The 15970-nt window shown below is 38.8% G+C and overlaps 1 protein-coding gene across 8 annotated transcripts in view; it reads left to right on the top strand.

Moving 5' to 3' along the window:
• The window catches only part of Ktn1 (kinectin 1), a 92190-nt gene that overhangs the window by 43294 nt on the left and 32926 nt on the right, over positions 1 to 15970 (top strand). For 5 of the 8 annotated variants that reach the window (XM_041634185.1, XM_041634183.1, XM_041634184.1 and 2 more), the window contains 15 exons: positions 115 to 205; positions 562 to 630; positions 1307 to 1344; positions 1437 to 1518; positions 2650 to 2718; positions 6545 to 6579; positions 6988 to 7078; positions 7658 to 7726; positions 8939 to 8976; positions 9880 to 9970; positions 10104 to 10172; positions 11455 to 11492; positions 12097 to 12187; positions 12265 to 12333; positions 12985 to 13022. In XM_041634185.1, coding sequence (XP_041490119.1) covers positions 115 to 205; positions 562 to 630; positions 1307 to 1344; positions 1437 to 1518; positions 2650 to 2718; positions 6545 to 6579; positions 6988 to 7078; positions 7658 to 7726; positions 8939 to 8976; positions 9880 to 9970; positions 10104 to 10172; positions 11455 to 11492; positions 12097 to 12187; positions 12265 to 12333; positions 12985 to 13022 — 978 coding nt within the window. The remainder of the gene's footprint in view (positions 1 to 114; positions 206 to 561; positions 631 to 1306; positions 1345 to 1436; positions 1519 to 2649; positions 2719 to 6544; positions 6580 to 6987; positions 7079 to 7657; positions 7727 to 8938; positions 8977 to 9879; positions 9971 to 10103; positions 10173 to 11454; positions 11493 to 12096; positions 12188 to 12264; positions 12334 to 12984; positions 13023 to 15970) is intronic. The other 3 variants (XM_041634182.1, XM_041634188.1, XM_041634190.1) reach the window with 1 other exon arrangement.

The following is a 15970-nucleotide window of genomic DNA, read 5'->3' on the forward strand; positions in this document are numbered from 1 at the left end:
AAGAGTGTAGAAAGAGAAACTTAAGTTATGTGATTAATAAGATTATTCTTTCTAGGTAATTCTCAGTCCTTTGGTAATGCTTATTAAAAGCACAAATGTATTTTCTTTTTGAAGGATTGCAGAAAAGGACAAGCAGCTAAAGCAGACTGAAGATTCTTTAGCAAGTGAACATGACCACTTAGCAAGCAAAGAGGAGGAGCTCAAGGTACAGTAACTCAGCTTCTGCTGCGGTATTTTATAGGACTCAGATTGAAGACTGTAGTCAGTATGTGTTATATAAAGGATGACAAAGGCTCTGGAATGCATCACAAAGTGCTTCTTATTTCTGAGCTATAAATACTTTAAGAGGAAAAACCCAAAAGGTTTTACTCAGATGATGCATTTCATAACAATTTCAGAAATTTGGCAAGTAACAGAAATTGATGATCTTTCTTTTTGTTTTAGGAAATTTGTAATTTCAGACTTTTACCTAACACTTAAAGTAGGACAGATATGCTGCCACAAGTTTAAAGTAAATTCTATCAAACTCTTTTAATACTGTGTACTTTTCTCTTGCTCTAGGATATACAGAATATGAATTTCTTATTAAAAGCTGAAGTGCAGAAATTGCAGTCCCTGGCTAATGAGCAGGTAGATTGGTATTGCTTATTTACCTCCGCAGAATTTTTTTTTAAATATTTATTTATTTACTTATTATATATACAATATTCTGTTTGTGTGTATGCCTGCAGGCCAGAAGAGGGCACCAGACCTCATTACAGATGGTTGTGAGCCACCATGTGGTTGCTGGGAGTTGAACTCAGAACTTTTGGAAGAGCGGGCAATGCTCTTAACCACTGAGCTATCTCTCCAGCCCCATCCTCTGCAGAATTTTGATTTGCCTTTTCTTGTTTGTTTGAGGCTGTGAGCCCAGCTTTCTGTGTATAAATACTGTCTATAATGGTTACTTATGTTTGGCTTTGGGATGTATTATTGAGATCCTCTGACAGACCACCTAGATGTCACCTATTCATATTGGAATGTTCATATGATACAATGAATTCCTCATTTCTGAGAGAAAAGAGATTGTTAAAACAGTCTTAATGTACTGCTTGCTTAGTGTTTTCCTTTTAATGTATAAAAGTGAAACTTTTTATTAGGAAAAATTGACCTCTGAGAAGTAAAAACTAAGGGACAATAATAAGACAAGCACATAGTTTTGTTATCTTTAACTCAAATGTATGGAAATACAGTTTTTGAATGGATAGATGAATAGTTTTATGGTTTTCTCAGAAATAATAAGGTTTTCCCTTTATTCTGCACACAGGCCGCTGCAGTGCATGAGGTAGAGAAGATGCAGAAGAGGTGAGTGCTCCATTCTGTGCAGAGAAACTGGTGCTCACATCCATGTGCCACGCCGCTTCAGCTGGTGGTAACTGCTGCTCTTCTCCTTGTAGCATCTATGTGAAGGATGACAAAATACGAGTGCTTGAGGAGCAGCTGCAGCGTCAGATTGCAAGCAAAATGGAGGAATTTAAGGTGTGTGATTAAGCTTGTGAACTCAGCTTTCTCAGAACAACTTCTTATGAGTTTAGTTATAATGACAAAAAATGCTATTTATTAACACAGCCATTTGGAAACATTATTTCCTTAGTTTATGTGGTGACTTAGTAATTTTTTTTGTTTTTGTTTTGTTTTTCGAGGCAGGGTTTCTCTGTACCTTGAGTTTGTCCTGGAACTAGCTCTTATAGACCAGGCTGGCCTTGAACTCACAGAGATCCGCCTGCTTCTGCCTCTGCCTCCTGAGTGCTGGGATTAAAGGTGTGCACTACTACCTGGCTGTGAATAGTGAATTTTTAATAGATTTTTTTTTTTTTTGATTTTTTGAGACAGGGTTTCTCTGTAGTTTTTGGTTCCTGTCCTGGAACTAGCCCTTGTGACCAGGCTGGCCTCGAACTCCCAGAGATCCGCCTGCCTCTGCCTCCCTAGTGCTGGGATTAAAGGCGCGCGCCACTACCGCCTGGCTTAGACTTTTTATCTTTAAATAAATGTTTGAAATTTATTTTGCCCCAAGCATTCCTTGGCAATCTTTAAATGAGTACTTTACATTTGTGCACAGTTTTTGATGTCTACGCTGTTGCTGAGGTGCTAATCTCTGTTGAGCTCTGAACTTTTATGTATGTATGTGTTATCTAAGGTCCTGTGGTCATTAAGTCCCAAAGAATCACACAGAGGTCTACATTATTTATAAGTTGATTGGCCCATTAGCTCAGGCTTCTTATTAACTAATTCTTATAACTTACATTAGCTCATAATTCTTGTCTTAGTTAGCCATGTGGCTTGGTACCTTTTTTGGTGAGGCAGTCACATCTTGCTTCCTCTGCAGCTGGGTCAGGACTGCAGAAAGAGCTTTCCTTTTCCCAGAATTCTACTTTTCTAGTTGCTCCCCCTTCCTGCCTGGTTGTCACCCCTATACTTCTTGCCTGGCTATTGGCCAATTAGCGCTTTTTTAAAATAAAATTGACAGGGTACAAACCATTGTCCCACAGCATGCATGTATGTAATTGTAGCATTGCTATGAACAGTATGGGGTTGCTTGTTGAAAATCTCAATTCAAATGATTACTGCCTTTCTCTTTCTCAAAAAGTAAATTGGGTTTTATCCCTCCAGATTCTGAACGACCAGAACAAAGCATTACAGTTGGAAGTTCAGAAGCTACAGGCTGCTGTTTCTCAACAGGTGAGGGTTTCCATGTAGTGTAAGAAGGTCTAGTGAGAAACCAACTGATGGAGAAATTGTGCTAAAGTTAGATGTGTCTTCCCATTGCACCTGCCCATTTTGTGCTTACCAGGTTTCAGAATTAAAGTTTTGTGTCTCTGAGATGAAGCAAATATTAATCTTTTCATTAAGTATTTTACAAAAAGAAAGAAAAGTCTGTTTTTGGAGCCTTAATCTTTTCATACAGGCAATATGTTTTCTCAAAAGGAGTGTGGGTTTGCAACTTTGGAGCATTTTGAAATTGCTAACATTTCTTTGTCCTTTCACTTAGTCTTTCACACCAGTGTGGTACTAAACGATCTCTTAGAATTGAATGACAAAACTTAAATACATTGCTTAGTCTCATTTTTTTGCATATAGGCCACATCCAAGTCATTTCTTTTTGTTTAAAATGTGTGTGTATGTGTGTGTACACATGTGTACGTACGTATGTATATAGTAGCAATTAGGATGATAAGGAATACGCACACACATGCTCCTTTTACAATTAATACACCACATATTCTTAAAAAGTAACATATGTATGTACACACACACACACACACACACACACACACACACACGCTCCCAGTCATCTAACTTACCAATATCTGTCTTCCTAACGAATGACACTGCTTCATAAGCCAACCTCTAGTGATGTCTTTTCTCTGCTGCTTCCCTGGTGTTGCTTTCACCTTTTTCTCACATAAACCCCTCAAGTTATAATTGTACAAAGTGTTCTCAGAGCTGGCTAGATAGCTTAGCAGATAAAAGTGTTTTCTACCCATCCATGAGTGACTTGTATGCTTATTTTAAAACTTAATATGTGCCTGAGGCCTTTGTCTTCGCAAGTCAGGACAGCTTGTCATTTGCTTTAAACATGTATCTAGTGCGCACACATAGAGAACAGCTTGCAGTGTAGTTGAGGAATCAGTTCTCCACCTTGAACCTGGGCATTAGCTTGGCGACAGGCACACTCACTTCTGGGCCGTCCTCCAGCCTTACTCTTCTACAACTTGCAGTCGCCTTTCTATTTTCACTGACTGTGAAATAAGAGATAAAGAAAGTGTCCCTAAGTTTCTTTTCATTTCCACCTTTCTTTAACCTCCCGCTTCCTGTCCAGCAGTTAGAATTCCAAATGACAGTTAAGAGAGAACGAGTTTGTGATGTAAGATTTCCCTCTCTCTTGCCGATGGTTTTATTCTGGAGGAAGAGGTTGAACTTATTGAAGGAGAAGCCGGTAACATCGCCATGTTGTTGTTTCTTCAGGTGTAGGAAGGCAAAGGCCAGAGCCCCAGGTATGGGAGTGTGCTCAGACACTGAGGAGAGGGAGGCTGAATGTGTGCAGGTTTGCGGCTCACTAGCTAATGCCTAGGGGTGACTGGGCGTGCTTGCAGATGTGATAGCCGAGCAGCAGCATGCCTTTATTTTTGCTCCAGAAGGTTTTTAAGAGTTGTGATCAGGGTTACTAAGTAAAAATCATGGGAAATTGCTTTTCTTTGCCTGACACCTATTCATGATCATACTGAATTATTGAAGGTTTAGGTTTATCGTGCTGGAGCAATAGGACTGGATTAGGATGATAAAGAATGTAGTAAAATAAAAATGTTGGTCAGTATTTGAACCAAAGAACCAGTGTACTTAACTAATTACAATTAGATTTTATTAGGGAAGTTGAGTTCCTTGAGTGTTTGTTGAGTGTACCCTAGATATTTATGTCTATGCTGAGGCTCTGAAGGTGCTTGGAACTTGATTCTTGGCTTGAGGCTATGACTTAATGTGCAGATAGCCGTGTATAGAAGAAAAGCATGGTGAGTTAGATTATTGAGCTGTATCTAGGTTTACAGTAAGATTTCATTTGAAGAGTGGAAAGGTAACATGGGACAGCTTAGCCAGGAGTTTGCTGAACATTGAGGGGCCGTGGCTGGGAGAAAACTCCCAACTGCATGCTGGTGTACAGCAGGAACATGCAGAGATGCTGTGTGAGTGCAGAGAATAGGGGTGGGGCTAGAGAAAGACTTGCTAGGGCCTAATTAGGAAAAGCTTTGTTCATTGTGTAAGGCTTGTGAACCCGATGTAACCATGAAGATCATTGCAAGGATGGACAAACATTTACTCTACGTGTGAGAGAACTCACAGTGATGGAAGTGAGGTGTCTGAAGGTAGGAGTCAGAGAAGCAGTAGGATCCAGTGAGAGCCTAGGACAACTAAATAGTTAAGGCACAGGTAAGCTGGGCTTTATAGTGTTGTCTGTTTTGTAAGGTGGGGTTCATTGATACAAATGCGGATTAAAGACTTTCCATGAGAGTTTTAAGTTTTTAAAAAGTAACCTGTCAGAGTTGTTTCTACACTATCATACTGGGAATTTCTTCTCTCCTTTTTTTCATAATGGAACAATTTTTCCTCATTGGGAAACTTTTCCTTTGCAGCTAACGAAACAATTTTTATGAAGTACAGACAGAATTTAGGGCATTGTTGTGTTCAGGATGAGTAAAGATGAGGACCTGCATTTAGGCACCAAAGAGAAGGGAATGATGTAAAAATATAGAAGAGGTGGAATCTTAGGCCTCAGATTTTGCAGTGGAACATTAGTTTTATTTTTGAAAATGAGTATAATGAGATAGACTTAAAAAATCGGAAATGAACAGAATTAGGAGATTGTTTAATGAGGTATGGATAGAAAACTCCAGACCTGTTTGGCCAGATACTAAATTGCCTGAGTAAGAATGCGGAGGGAGAAAGCTTTGCTTCCATACGTATATTAGTAACCCCAGACATTTGTAGGTGAGCACATGCTAGGTTCTAGGACTGAAAGGTCAAGTGCGTATGACCAGTTTTAATGTCATGTTTTCCATGCTTTATAAGGAGATGTATTGTGTACTGCTTCTGCAGTGCACACGCACTTTTTAATATAGTCTCTGTTGTGGTCTGGTAACTTTTATTATATCTATCTACTTGTTCAAAACCCACTGATTATAAACAAGATTTATGCAATTGAATTTGTGTTAGACTTCAGTGTTGGTTGGGTAAAACAGTTGAAAAAAGGAAAGGCCACGCCTGATGGTGGTGGCGCTCGCCTTTAATCCCAGCACTCGGGAGGCAGAGGCAGGCGGGTCTCTGGGAGTTCGAGGCCAGCCTGGTCTACAAGAGCTAGTTCCAGGACAGGCCAGAAAACTACAGAGAAACCCTGTCTCAAAAAAACCAAACCAAACCAACCAACCAAACAAACAAACAAACAAACAAAACCCTAAAAACAACAACAACAAAAAAAGAAACGGTCCCTTGTGACTTTAGCCTTTAAATGCCTAAATTTTTTTATATTTGAGGAAATCTTTCCATTGTCACTTAGTGACTGAAAATTACCCTTAAGTTGCTGATGCCATGTCCCTCCTTTTGTTTCCTGGACCTAGATGTTTTTTTCTGCTCCTTTGATTAAAAAATTTGTAATTGTTAAATTTAGTCCTCAAAGAAGGACTAAATTTTGGAATTACTTAGAATCCTGAAGTATTTCCACAGTCTTTTTCTAAATTGATCTTTTTTAAAATTATTTTTATTGAGCTATATATTTTTCTCTGCTCCCCTCTCTTCCTCTCCCTTTTCCTTTCCAGTCTACCCTCTCTCATGGTCCCCATGCTCCCAGTTTACTCAAGAGATCTTGTCTTTTCTACTTCCCATGTAGATTAGATCTATGTATGTCTCTTTCAGGATCCTCTTTGTTGTCTAGGTTCTCTGGGATTGTGAATTGTAAACTAATTTTATCTTATGCAAACTTGGTAGAATTAAGCCTTTTTGTTGTTTTTGTTTTTAGCCTAATAAAGATATTATGGAACAAATGGAAAAATGGTAAGAGTTTAACTTTTCATTACTTTAGTGACTCATTCCTACCAAATTTGTGGTGACAGAATAGTTAGCTGTAATAATCTAGGTTCTTAAAGTTCTATTTGTGTTTTGTGGTAGAAAAGGGTGTTCTGGACTGTGGTTTAGTCAGGGTTACTGTATGGTATGTTTGTGGGTGTCATGTGATATGGATTGACTTGTTCAGGCAGTTGTCATCCATATATTACCTGAGCATGTTTTAATTATTGGTGAGGAGTCCACCTTAACACCATGATTGAGATCCTCAGAAATCTTTCTAGAATGAAAAGTTCATAATGAATGAGGGACAGAGGGGCTGATCTATGTAAAATACTTAGGAATGATATTTACCTTGATCAAGTAGTTCATACATATATTTTAAATTTATAATTTCAGCATTCAAGAAAAAGATGAAAAGTTAAAGACGGTAGAAGAATTACTTGAAACTGGACTCATTCAGGTGGCCACGAAAGAGGAGGAGCTTAATGTAAAGCATTTTCCAGCTTGTTTTCCTTGTGTCATTTTGTCAGTATGGAGGGTTTCTCTGATTGTGTGCTGTATGTTACAAGTTCAGGAAAAATTTCATATAATTTAAATGGTAGTTCTTTAGAAACTGAAAATGGGTAGATGATTGTAGTATTCACCACCTCAGTTAGATAGATGCTGTCACTACAGTTTGTAGTGTGTGTGTTCCTCTGGCACCCGTGTTCAGATTATAACCAGCAGACATCCTAAGTCTGCGACTGGCTGTGGGGTGAGCAAGTCAGGTACAACTGCTCTGTGCTCACTGCCCCTTACTAAATTAACACGGACCTTTGGGAAAGTAGATTAAAAGATGTAATTGAATTTATAACTGCTGTGGCTTAGCTGAGAAATAGCACTCTGGGTCTTTGAGGGTGTCGGCACTTCAGTGGAAATGTATGTGGTGATAACTGAATTTCAGAATGGTTGACTAACTATCAGGTTATAGGGAAAAGGGTAGAAGAGGAAGAATAGACTAGCTTAGTTTGAACTAACGAGTGTTTTAAGAATAAAAAAGTATGTTGTGCTTATGGTTTTAAAACAGGCCATAAGAACAGAAAACTCAACCCTGACGAAAGAAGTTCAAGAATTAAAGGCCAAGCAGAGTGATCAGGTAATTCATATTGTGTAATGCATATTGTTGATCTTATACATTTCTCCTTATAGTAGGCACAGCTGGTGCTTGAATTGCAACACCCAGTTGTTTCTTTTCCAAGGCTGAATTTTTCAATTAAACTTTTAATCAATGAATCATTAGTGACTTGAGTGGTAATAGAAGCTGCTGTTTATTGAAAACTGTCTGCATGCTAGGTAGGCACTCTATGAACTACTCCAAATAGGATTTCATTTTTTTCTTTAACTAGTTAAATTTACTTATATTTTATGTATATGAGTGTTTTGCTTGTATATGTGTCCATGCATCACGTGCAGGCAGTGCCTCTTAGAGGTCAGTAGAGGGCATCAGATGTCCTGGGTCTGGAGTTTGAGATGGTTGTGAGCAGCTACGTGGGTGCTAGATACTGAACTTGGGTTCTCTGAAAGAGTAGCCAGTGCTTTCAACTTTTGAGCCATCCCTCCAGCCCAACTTTTTTTTTATTTAAAAAAAAATTATTGCCAGGCGGTGGTGGCACACGCCTTTAATTCCAGCACTCGGGAGGCAGAGGCAGGCGGATCTCTGGGAGTTCGAGGCCAGCCTGGTCTACAAGAGCTAGTTCCAGGACAGGAACCAAAGCTACAGAGAAACCCTGTCTTGAAAAAATCCCCCCCCCCCAAAAAAATTATTATTATTGTTGGTGTTGCTGTTTGTAGGATATATGAAGGTTCAAATGTACCAGGGATCGCTTGTGGAGGTCACAGGACAACTTAGGAAGTGCTCTCTCCATCCACATTCATGTACATCATCAGGCTTGGGTGACAAGCATTTACCCTCTGAGCCATCTTGCTGGCCATTTTCTTTTCTTTTCTTTTTTTTTTTTTAATACAACAACAAAGGGTTTTGACTACATATATAAATCAAGTCTAATGACGGCAAAAAGACTACAAGAATTGAGACAATTTCTTAGGTGTAATTTTTTCACCTGGTTAGAATGACTAAGTAATTAAGCATTTATCTAATGATTATTCTTCTGGGCCATGCTCAAATCTGCTTATTTTCACAATGTTCCTCACTTTTACCATTATGATGTTAAGAAAATCTAGAATTTCTGGGCTTTCTTTTTCCTTTTTGATTTGAATTTGTATAATAACAAATTTAAGGATTATGTATATTTCTCTGACTCATTCATAATTTTAAAAGTTACTAAATTATGCATCTTTCTATTTCTAGGTTTCTTTTGTGTCTCTAGTTGAAGAGCTTAGGAGAGTGTAAGTGATAACATTGTTATAAATTTTTTTTAACTTATTTTCTTAGTGCTATTAAATGGAATTTTATTTATTTGTAATAGTTGACATACATTATTATATCTATCTATCCATCCATCCATCCATATCTATCTCTCTGCCTACCTACCTACCTATCTTCTATAAGTGACATACATTACTCCCCAACTTCCCCCTATTTTTCACCCCCTCTGCCTTTCTAGTTCAGTCTGGCCGGGGTTTTCCCTTCCACTGGGGCCTGGTGTCTTAACTCCTACTGCTTTTCTGTCACCTTCCTGAGGGCTGAGAGAGTGCATACACCACTCCTGACTCGGTTGAACCTGCATTCTAGAATTTCTATCAGTGAACTAAGGGAGATTAGCAGTGCTATCCAAATTGAAAGATTTCATCTTTTTAAAATCCATTTTCATAATTGATTCTTTTTTTATGTGACATCAATTGTTAATTTTCCGTGTTTAGCAGAAGCTATTACAGATGAGCTTATGTTGCACACAGATACAGTTTCGAGCATGCGTTCCCCTTGTAAGGTACCTACCAGCTTTGATGTCATATTGTGTAGTAAGCTCAAAGTCCTATAAGCCCATGTCCTTGGATGGAGCTTGATCCTCCCTGGTGTTGGGATTTTAATGGCACACATGGTGGGTGTCCTGTGTATTTTGAAGCACACCACCATCTTCTTGTATGCACAGATTTCTAGTAGCTATTGATTACATTCTTCCTGAAAGAAGTGTTAAGTATTTTCTCTGCTTGTCTGTGAAGTTGGGTACTGTTTCACTTTCAATGATGGAGTTGGCTTGGAGAGTTCTCATGCCATGGTGCTGTTTTTATGCTTAGTTGGTGGGTCTCAGCAGTTTCTAGTCAAGTTAATATTTGATTTGTTTGTTTAAGGATCCATGAGAAAGATGGACAGATCAAGTCTGTGGAAGAGCTTCTAGAAGTTGAACTTCTCAAAGTTGCTAATAAGGAGAAAACTGTTCAGGTATTAGGAGAGAGAACAGTGTCTGGGCTTTCTGTTCAACTCTAGTTAATACCATTTGATTCCATGTGTTTATATGTTGTCAACTTCAGTGTGTTTTCCATTGTCCAATCTTGTCTGTTTTATCATTGTCAAGGCTTTGAAACAGGAAATAGAGGTTCTAAAAGAAGAAATAGGAAATGCCCAGCTTGAAAAGGCTCACCAGGTAAAAATCCCAGAGCCACAGCATGACAGACTCAGTAGTGCCTATGTTATATATGAGCTACTTTAAATTTGGTTCTTCTTGCTATTCAGAAAAGCCCTTTAATAGCTTACTACAAGTATATTTATTTTTATTCCTTTTTAAAACCTTTTACCAAGGCCCTCTTCTAGAACAAGTTCTCTGTATTAGTGTTTCATTTTAATCCATTTAAAAAATGCAAAATACAGAACACTGGTAAAACAAACTGCATGGACCAGAATGTGTTGTTATAGAATGTGTATTCATCCTCTGAATGTAGCAAAAAAAAAAAAAATGAGTTTCCTTGGAGATTCTAGAAGTAGACTTTACTTGGTAGATGGGTTTTATTAAATTTAATCTGATAAGTCTTCATTAAAATGATGAGATTGTGTGGAAGAGATGATTTGTTCATCCATTGGATTAATGCGACAGCCTGTCAAAGCCCCATGCTAGGATTGGAGATAGTGTTTTGTGACTGAACCTTCATGAGAGGCTCCTTCTGAGGAGCTGACATCTGAATCAAGGCCATGAGTGAATGGGATACAGTGTTAGATTGCCAGTGACTTTCTAGAAAGGAAGCCCAGGGCTGGGGAGGGTAAAGTGCTCATTGTACCAGCACAGGATTAGAATTCAGATCTCCCGCTTTTCTGTAGAAGCTGAGCATGGCAGTAGACAGCTGGAGGATAGAAACAGGAAGATCTTAGGACCTCCCTGGCCAGTCAGGTTAACCAGATCCAAGCATCAGGTTCAGTAAAGAGACTGTTTCAGAACATAACGTGAAGAACAGTAGATGAGTGTAGATTAACCATGTTGACCTCTGCCTCTTGCACATTTGTGGATGCATGCACATTTCAATCATAAACAAATAACATACATAAATAAGTAAGAAATTAAGGAAAACACAGAGCACTGTAGAGCAAACATTCCTGAGGACCAGGCTGGAAAACTCTGATAGTGCATGGAAGTGTGTGGAGATGGGAAGACTCATGTTCTTAACTGTGGTGATACCTCTTTAACCTCTTTATGCAGGTGTGCTATTTATAATAATCACTGTTACTTTGACCCTGCCCTATTATTATTTACTTTGTTAGTTTAACTGTCACTGGAACTAGAAGAGGTGAAATGTAAACTCATCTAATTTTGGCATGGACAATTTAGCTTGGAATTTATATTTTGAAGTATAACACATTTTAAAGATTTACAACATAAAGCTTGATTAGTTTAGAGAAAGAATTTTGAATTGCTTTTTCTGTCCTTTGTGTTTTAGTTATCTGTCACCTCTCAAGTTCAGGAGCTTCAGAACTTGTAAGTAACATTTATCTCATTTCCCTATAAATATCTCTTTTCTATAAGTTAAATTTAATGAAAATTGTAGCTTTTTTATAATTTGATTTCATTGTTCTGGAAAATACTGAGTTTTTTCAAAAGTCCTTAGGATTTTTGTTTTTGTTTTTTGTAAGTCTTTGGTTCTCATCATATTTTAACAGCTACTAGTTTTTTGTGGGAAGGAGGTGGTGGTATGAAAATCCCTATTCTTTGGAGTTATAATCGTAGTATACCTTAAATGGAGATGTTGCTTCTTGCATATTTTAATTACCATGTAAAACTGGCCATGGAATTGACACCTGAGCCGATTTGCTAAGCTGTGTGAATTTCTTGATACTGCCTAGATGGGATGGTGTGGTAAGAGTAGAGCTCCATTAATTCCTCCATTCAATGTTCAGTGATAGCTTGACTTTGCTTATCTTACCCTTTTTAATTTTATATCTCAAATCTTGTATTCCTTTATATTAAAATGGTTTGTAGAAATATTTATTTCTACAATAGTACAGTAGATGTGGACTACAAAAACACCTGGGTATTTAAGATCATGTAAAATTTTTACTTGTCCCTCTTAATAACTTGCCAGATTAAGAGGCAAGGAAGAAGAGGTGAACACTATGAAGGCTGCGTTAGAAGACAAAGACAGAGACCTGACAGATAGAGGAAAATGTATACAGGTGAGAAGCTGCAAACAGCAGTGAGAGCAACCCTTTCTCTGATAGTTGAGTATCAATTCATATCTATTCTTTTTAAGGATCTTCAAGAAGAAAACGAATCTTTAAAGGCTCATGTTCAGGAGGTGGCGCTGCCTGCTTTGTCAGAGGTACAGTAGAAACAAGAGTGCTACGGAAGCAGTGTGCATCCCATGTAACACTCTAGAGAGTAAGAGGGGAGATCTTCTCAGTTTGTGTGTTATTGCTCTTGTTAACTTTTATTACTGTCAAGCCAAGTTTAACTGCCTGATTTGTCAAGCTAATAGTGTAAGCATTTCTTTCTCCTTTCTTTGTCAGATAGACTTCAGGCTTATGCTTAACTGTGCTGCTTATTTGGTACACTAATCCAGGATCCCGGAACTCACTCTGTAGACCAGGCTGGCTTCCAACTCAGAGATCCTCTTGACTCTGCCTTCCAAGTGCTGGGATTAAAGGCCTGCACTGCCACCACATGGTTTAAAAAAATACTTTTTAAAAGATAAGTGTGATCAGGAAAACTCATTCCTCCTAGGCTTGTTGGCTCACACCTTGATCCCAAACCCTGGAAGGCTGAAGTAAAAGAGTCACTGTGGCCTTGAGCCAGCCTGGGCTACATAGTGAGCTCTGTTTCAAAAATCTACAGAAAGGGATAAATAAACAACCTAATCTTAAATTTAGCATGATTATATTTTTATTTTATAGTTGGGTATAATGTCGGCATGCATTTGTTTTGATGATGATTTGTTTTGATGCTAACATTAAAAGGTAAATCTGTTTCTTAGGTGTGTTCAACACCACGGTTTGAAGAACTTGAAAATATGTAAGTATGCTTTTAGCTAGTATTTTGATGAGGTGTGCCATAATGTGCTTAAAATTAATTTTTATGGGTCTCTGATTTCATGGTCATTGATTTCATGGTCAAGTATTAATTATAGTCTAGAGACAGATAAGAGAAATTCCTGCTTGCTGAGTAGTAAAGCAGAGACCCTTTATTTTTTTTTTTTTTTTTTTTTTTTTTTTTTTTTTTTCGAGATAGGGTTTCTTTGTGGCTTTGGAGCCTGTCCTGGAACTAGCTCTATAGACCAGGCTGGTCTCGAACTCACAGAGATCCGCCTACCTCTGCCTCCCGAGTGCTGGGATTAAAGGCGTGCGCCACCATCGCCCGGCTAGCAGAGACCCTTTAAATGTTTAAGAATACCTAAAGACTTGCCCATTTTCTCCAGTATTCTTTCTGTAAATATAGACTTTTTCCACAAGCAAATTGTTCAATTATTATAAAGAGGAAATCAGTTGATTTCCATTTAATCAGTAAATAATCCTAGCCATAACTGATCGTGGCCATATCATAATTGTACTTGCTTTTAGGAAGCATGGATCTTGTCAAGCTAGTTCCATGCTGAATAATAAAAATATCACCACCACTTAGATCATAGAGATCTGCCTTCTTAGGTGTTCATACCAGAATAGTATTATAGCATTGTTTTTATCCTGCAAAAGTCATTATTTTTTGAGACAGAGTCTCACTTTGTTGCCCAGGCTGGCTTCAGACTTACTCAGTAGATCACCACCACACCCAATAAATTTTTCCATGTTTCCTTCCTTCCTTTCTTCCTTCCTTCCTTCCTTCCTTCCTTCCGTTTTTGTTTTTGTTTTGTTTTTGTTTTTGTTTTGAGACAAGGTGTCCCTGTCTAGCTTTGGAGCCTGTCCTGGAACTAGCTCTTGCAGACCAGGCTGGCTTCAAAGGCACAGAGATCCGCCTGCCTCTCCCTCACGAGTGCTGAGATTATAGGTGTGCACTACCACCGCCCAGCTCACAGTTGTTTTTCTTAAACTACACCACAAACTAAAGAATTAAAACTAGGTCCCATGTTTTTGGAGAATCACTTTAAACATTCATTGTATGTGTACGTGTGGTTTTGTGAGCCATGGCGCATGTGTGTAGGCTGCAGGGACAACTTACAGGAATCAATTTTCTCCCTCAGCCATGTTATGTGAATCGAATTGAGGGTGTCAGGCTTGTTGTCAAGCGCCTCCACTTGTTTGATGGGCCATCTCATTGGCCAGAGGAGGATTACTTTTGTCAGCATTGATTGACATTTGTTTAAGAAGAGCCTTCTTTGAACAGTGTCTTTAAGATTATGAAGATTGCAGGTTGTGTTTTTGAATACAAGGGACTGGCTTTCTGGGCATCATGATTGTGTATGTATTTATAGACTGAGTAGCTATCAGGATATTTCTCTCTCATCTGCTAGTAGGAGCTTAGAGATACATTTATGGCCTCTTATAATCACTAAAGTATATAGTTTTAGGATTATTTTTATCCTTAATTTTTCTTGACCTGCCCTGTTATTACCTTTTTAAGACAGGGTCCCACTGTGTAGCATTGAGTGGCCTGGGGCTTAGACGATCTCCCTGTCTCTGCCTCCTAAGTTCTGGGACCTATAGGTGTGTACAGTGGTTCTTGACCTTTCCTTTGGTAAATAATAGACTTTATTTGGGGAGAAACCCTTTTAGATCTCCAGAAAAGATTGAGAAGTCTAGTTTCCATATTACCACTCCCGTTTCCTCCTGTTACTAACATGTCAACATTGATGCAGTATACCCCTTACCACCGCTGAACAAAAAGCTATGGTTGTTAGCAGCGGAACACTGTGTTTTCCATTAGCTCTCAGCAAAAGTTTAAGAAAAATGCATCATCACTGTGTCATGCAGGTCAAGTTTTCCTCTCCTTCAAGGATCCCTCTTGTTAACCTTTTCATCCCTCCCACCTTCTCCCCTCCCCATTCACTCTCCAACCAGTATCTCCCTTGAAACCTGGCATGCACGGACTGCCTTCCTCTGTAGATTACCGTCTCCGGAGGGAGGGACCTGGTTGGAGCCATACAGTACACACGACCTTCTTAGATTGACTTCACTTAGGGGAATGCATCTAAGACTCGCCCTGCCTTTTCCACCATCCATTCCTTTTTTTCCCTTTTCTTACTTTGTTTTTATTCCTCCCCTCCCCTCTTCTCTTCCTCCACCTTTTTCCTTCTTTCTTTTTCATTCAGGAAACAAGGTGTCCTCTGTAGCCCAGGCTGCAGGCTGGCCTTGAACGTACTTGTAGTCTTCTTACCTCAGCCTCTTTTTTTTTTTTTTTTTTTTTTTGATTTTCGAGACAGGGTTTCTCCGTAGCTTTTTGGAGCCTGTCCTGGAACTAGCTCTTGTAGACCAGGCTGGCCTCGAGCTACCTCAGCCTCTTGAATGCACTCATGTACCCATATGTCTGGCTTTCTTTGCATTTTTAAAAATTTTACTGTTTATGTATGCCTTTGTGTCATTTTTTTGTAAATACCTATAATTTCTTGATACTTTCTAAATTAATGAAGGATAAAAGTACTTGATGAGTCTAAAGACATATGTCTTTAGACACGGAGGATACTGAAAAGGATAAAGATAGGTTCTAGCCCTGAGAAAGTAGACACATCCTTTAGTGGTGTTAGGTGTTTTGAGAACTCTGTTGTTTAGAATGGAAAGGGCAGTTGGAATTGGCTTGGGCTAAATTGAAGCCTTACGTATGTGAGGGAAGGCTCACTGGGTAAAGGTGCTTGCTCCCAAGGCTAAAACTCTGGTTGAGAGAGAAACTGACTTCTTGGTACTATGGTACATAGTCACCCAGGGCATCATGCCCCACACCCGGTGGGAGATAATTGACTTCCTGTCAGTTATTTCCTGGCTTTTGGTGTGTGCCGTGGTGTCTGTATACCTACCTACCCTTCACTCTGTCTT

Source organism: Microtus oregoni, unplaced genomic scaffold (assembly GCF_018167655.1).
Source record: "Microtus oregoni isolate MIOR12 unplaced genomic scaffold, Mior012 000045F_ref0000178, whole genome shotgun sequence".
Classification (NCBI taxonomy): domain Eukaryota; kingdom Metazoa; phylum Chordata; class Mammalia; order Rodentia; family Cricetidae; genus Microtus; species Microtus oregoni.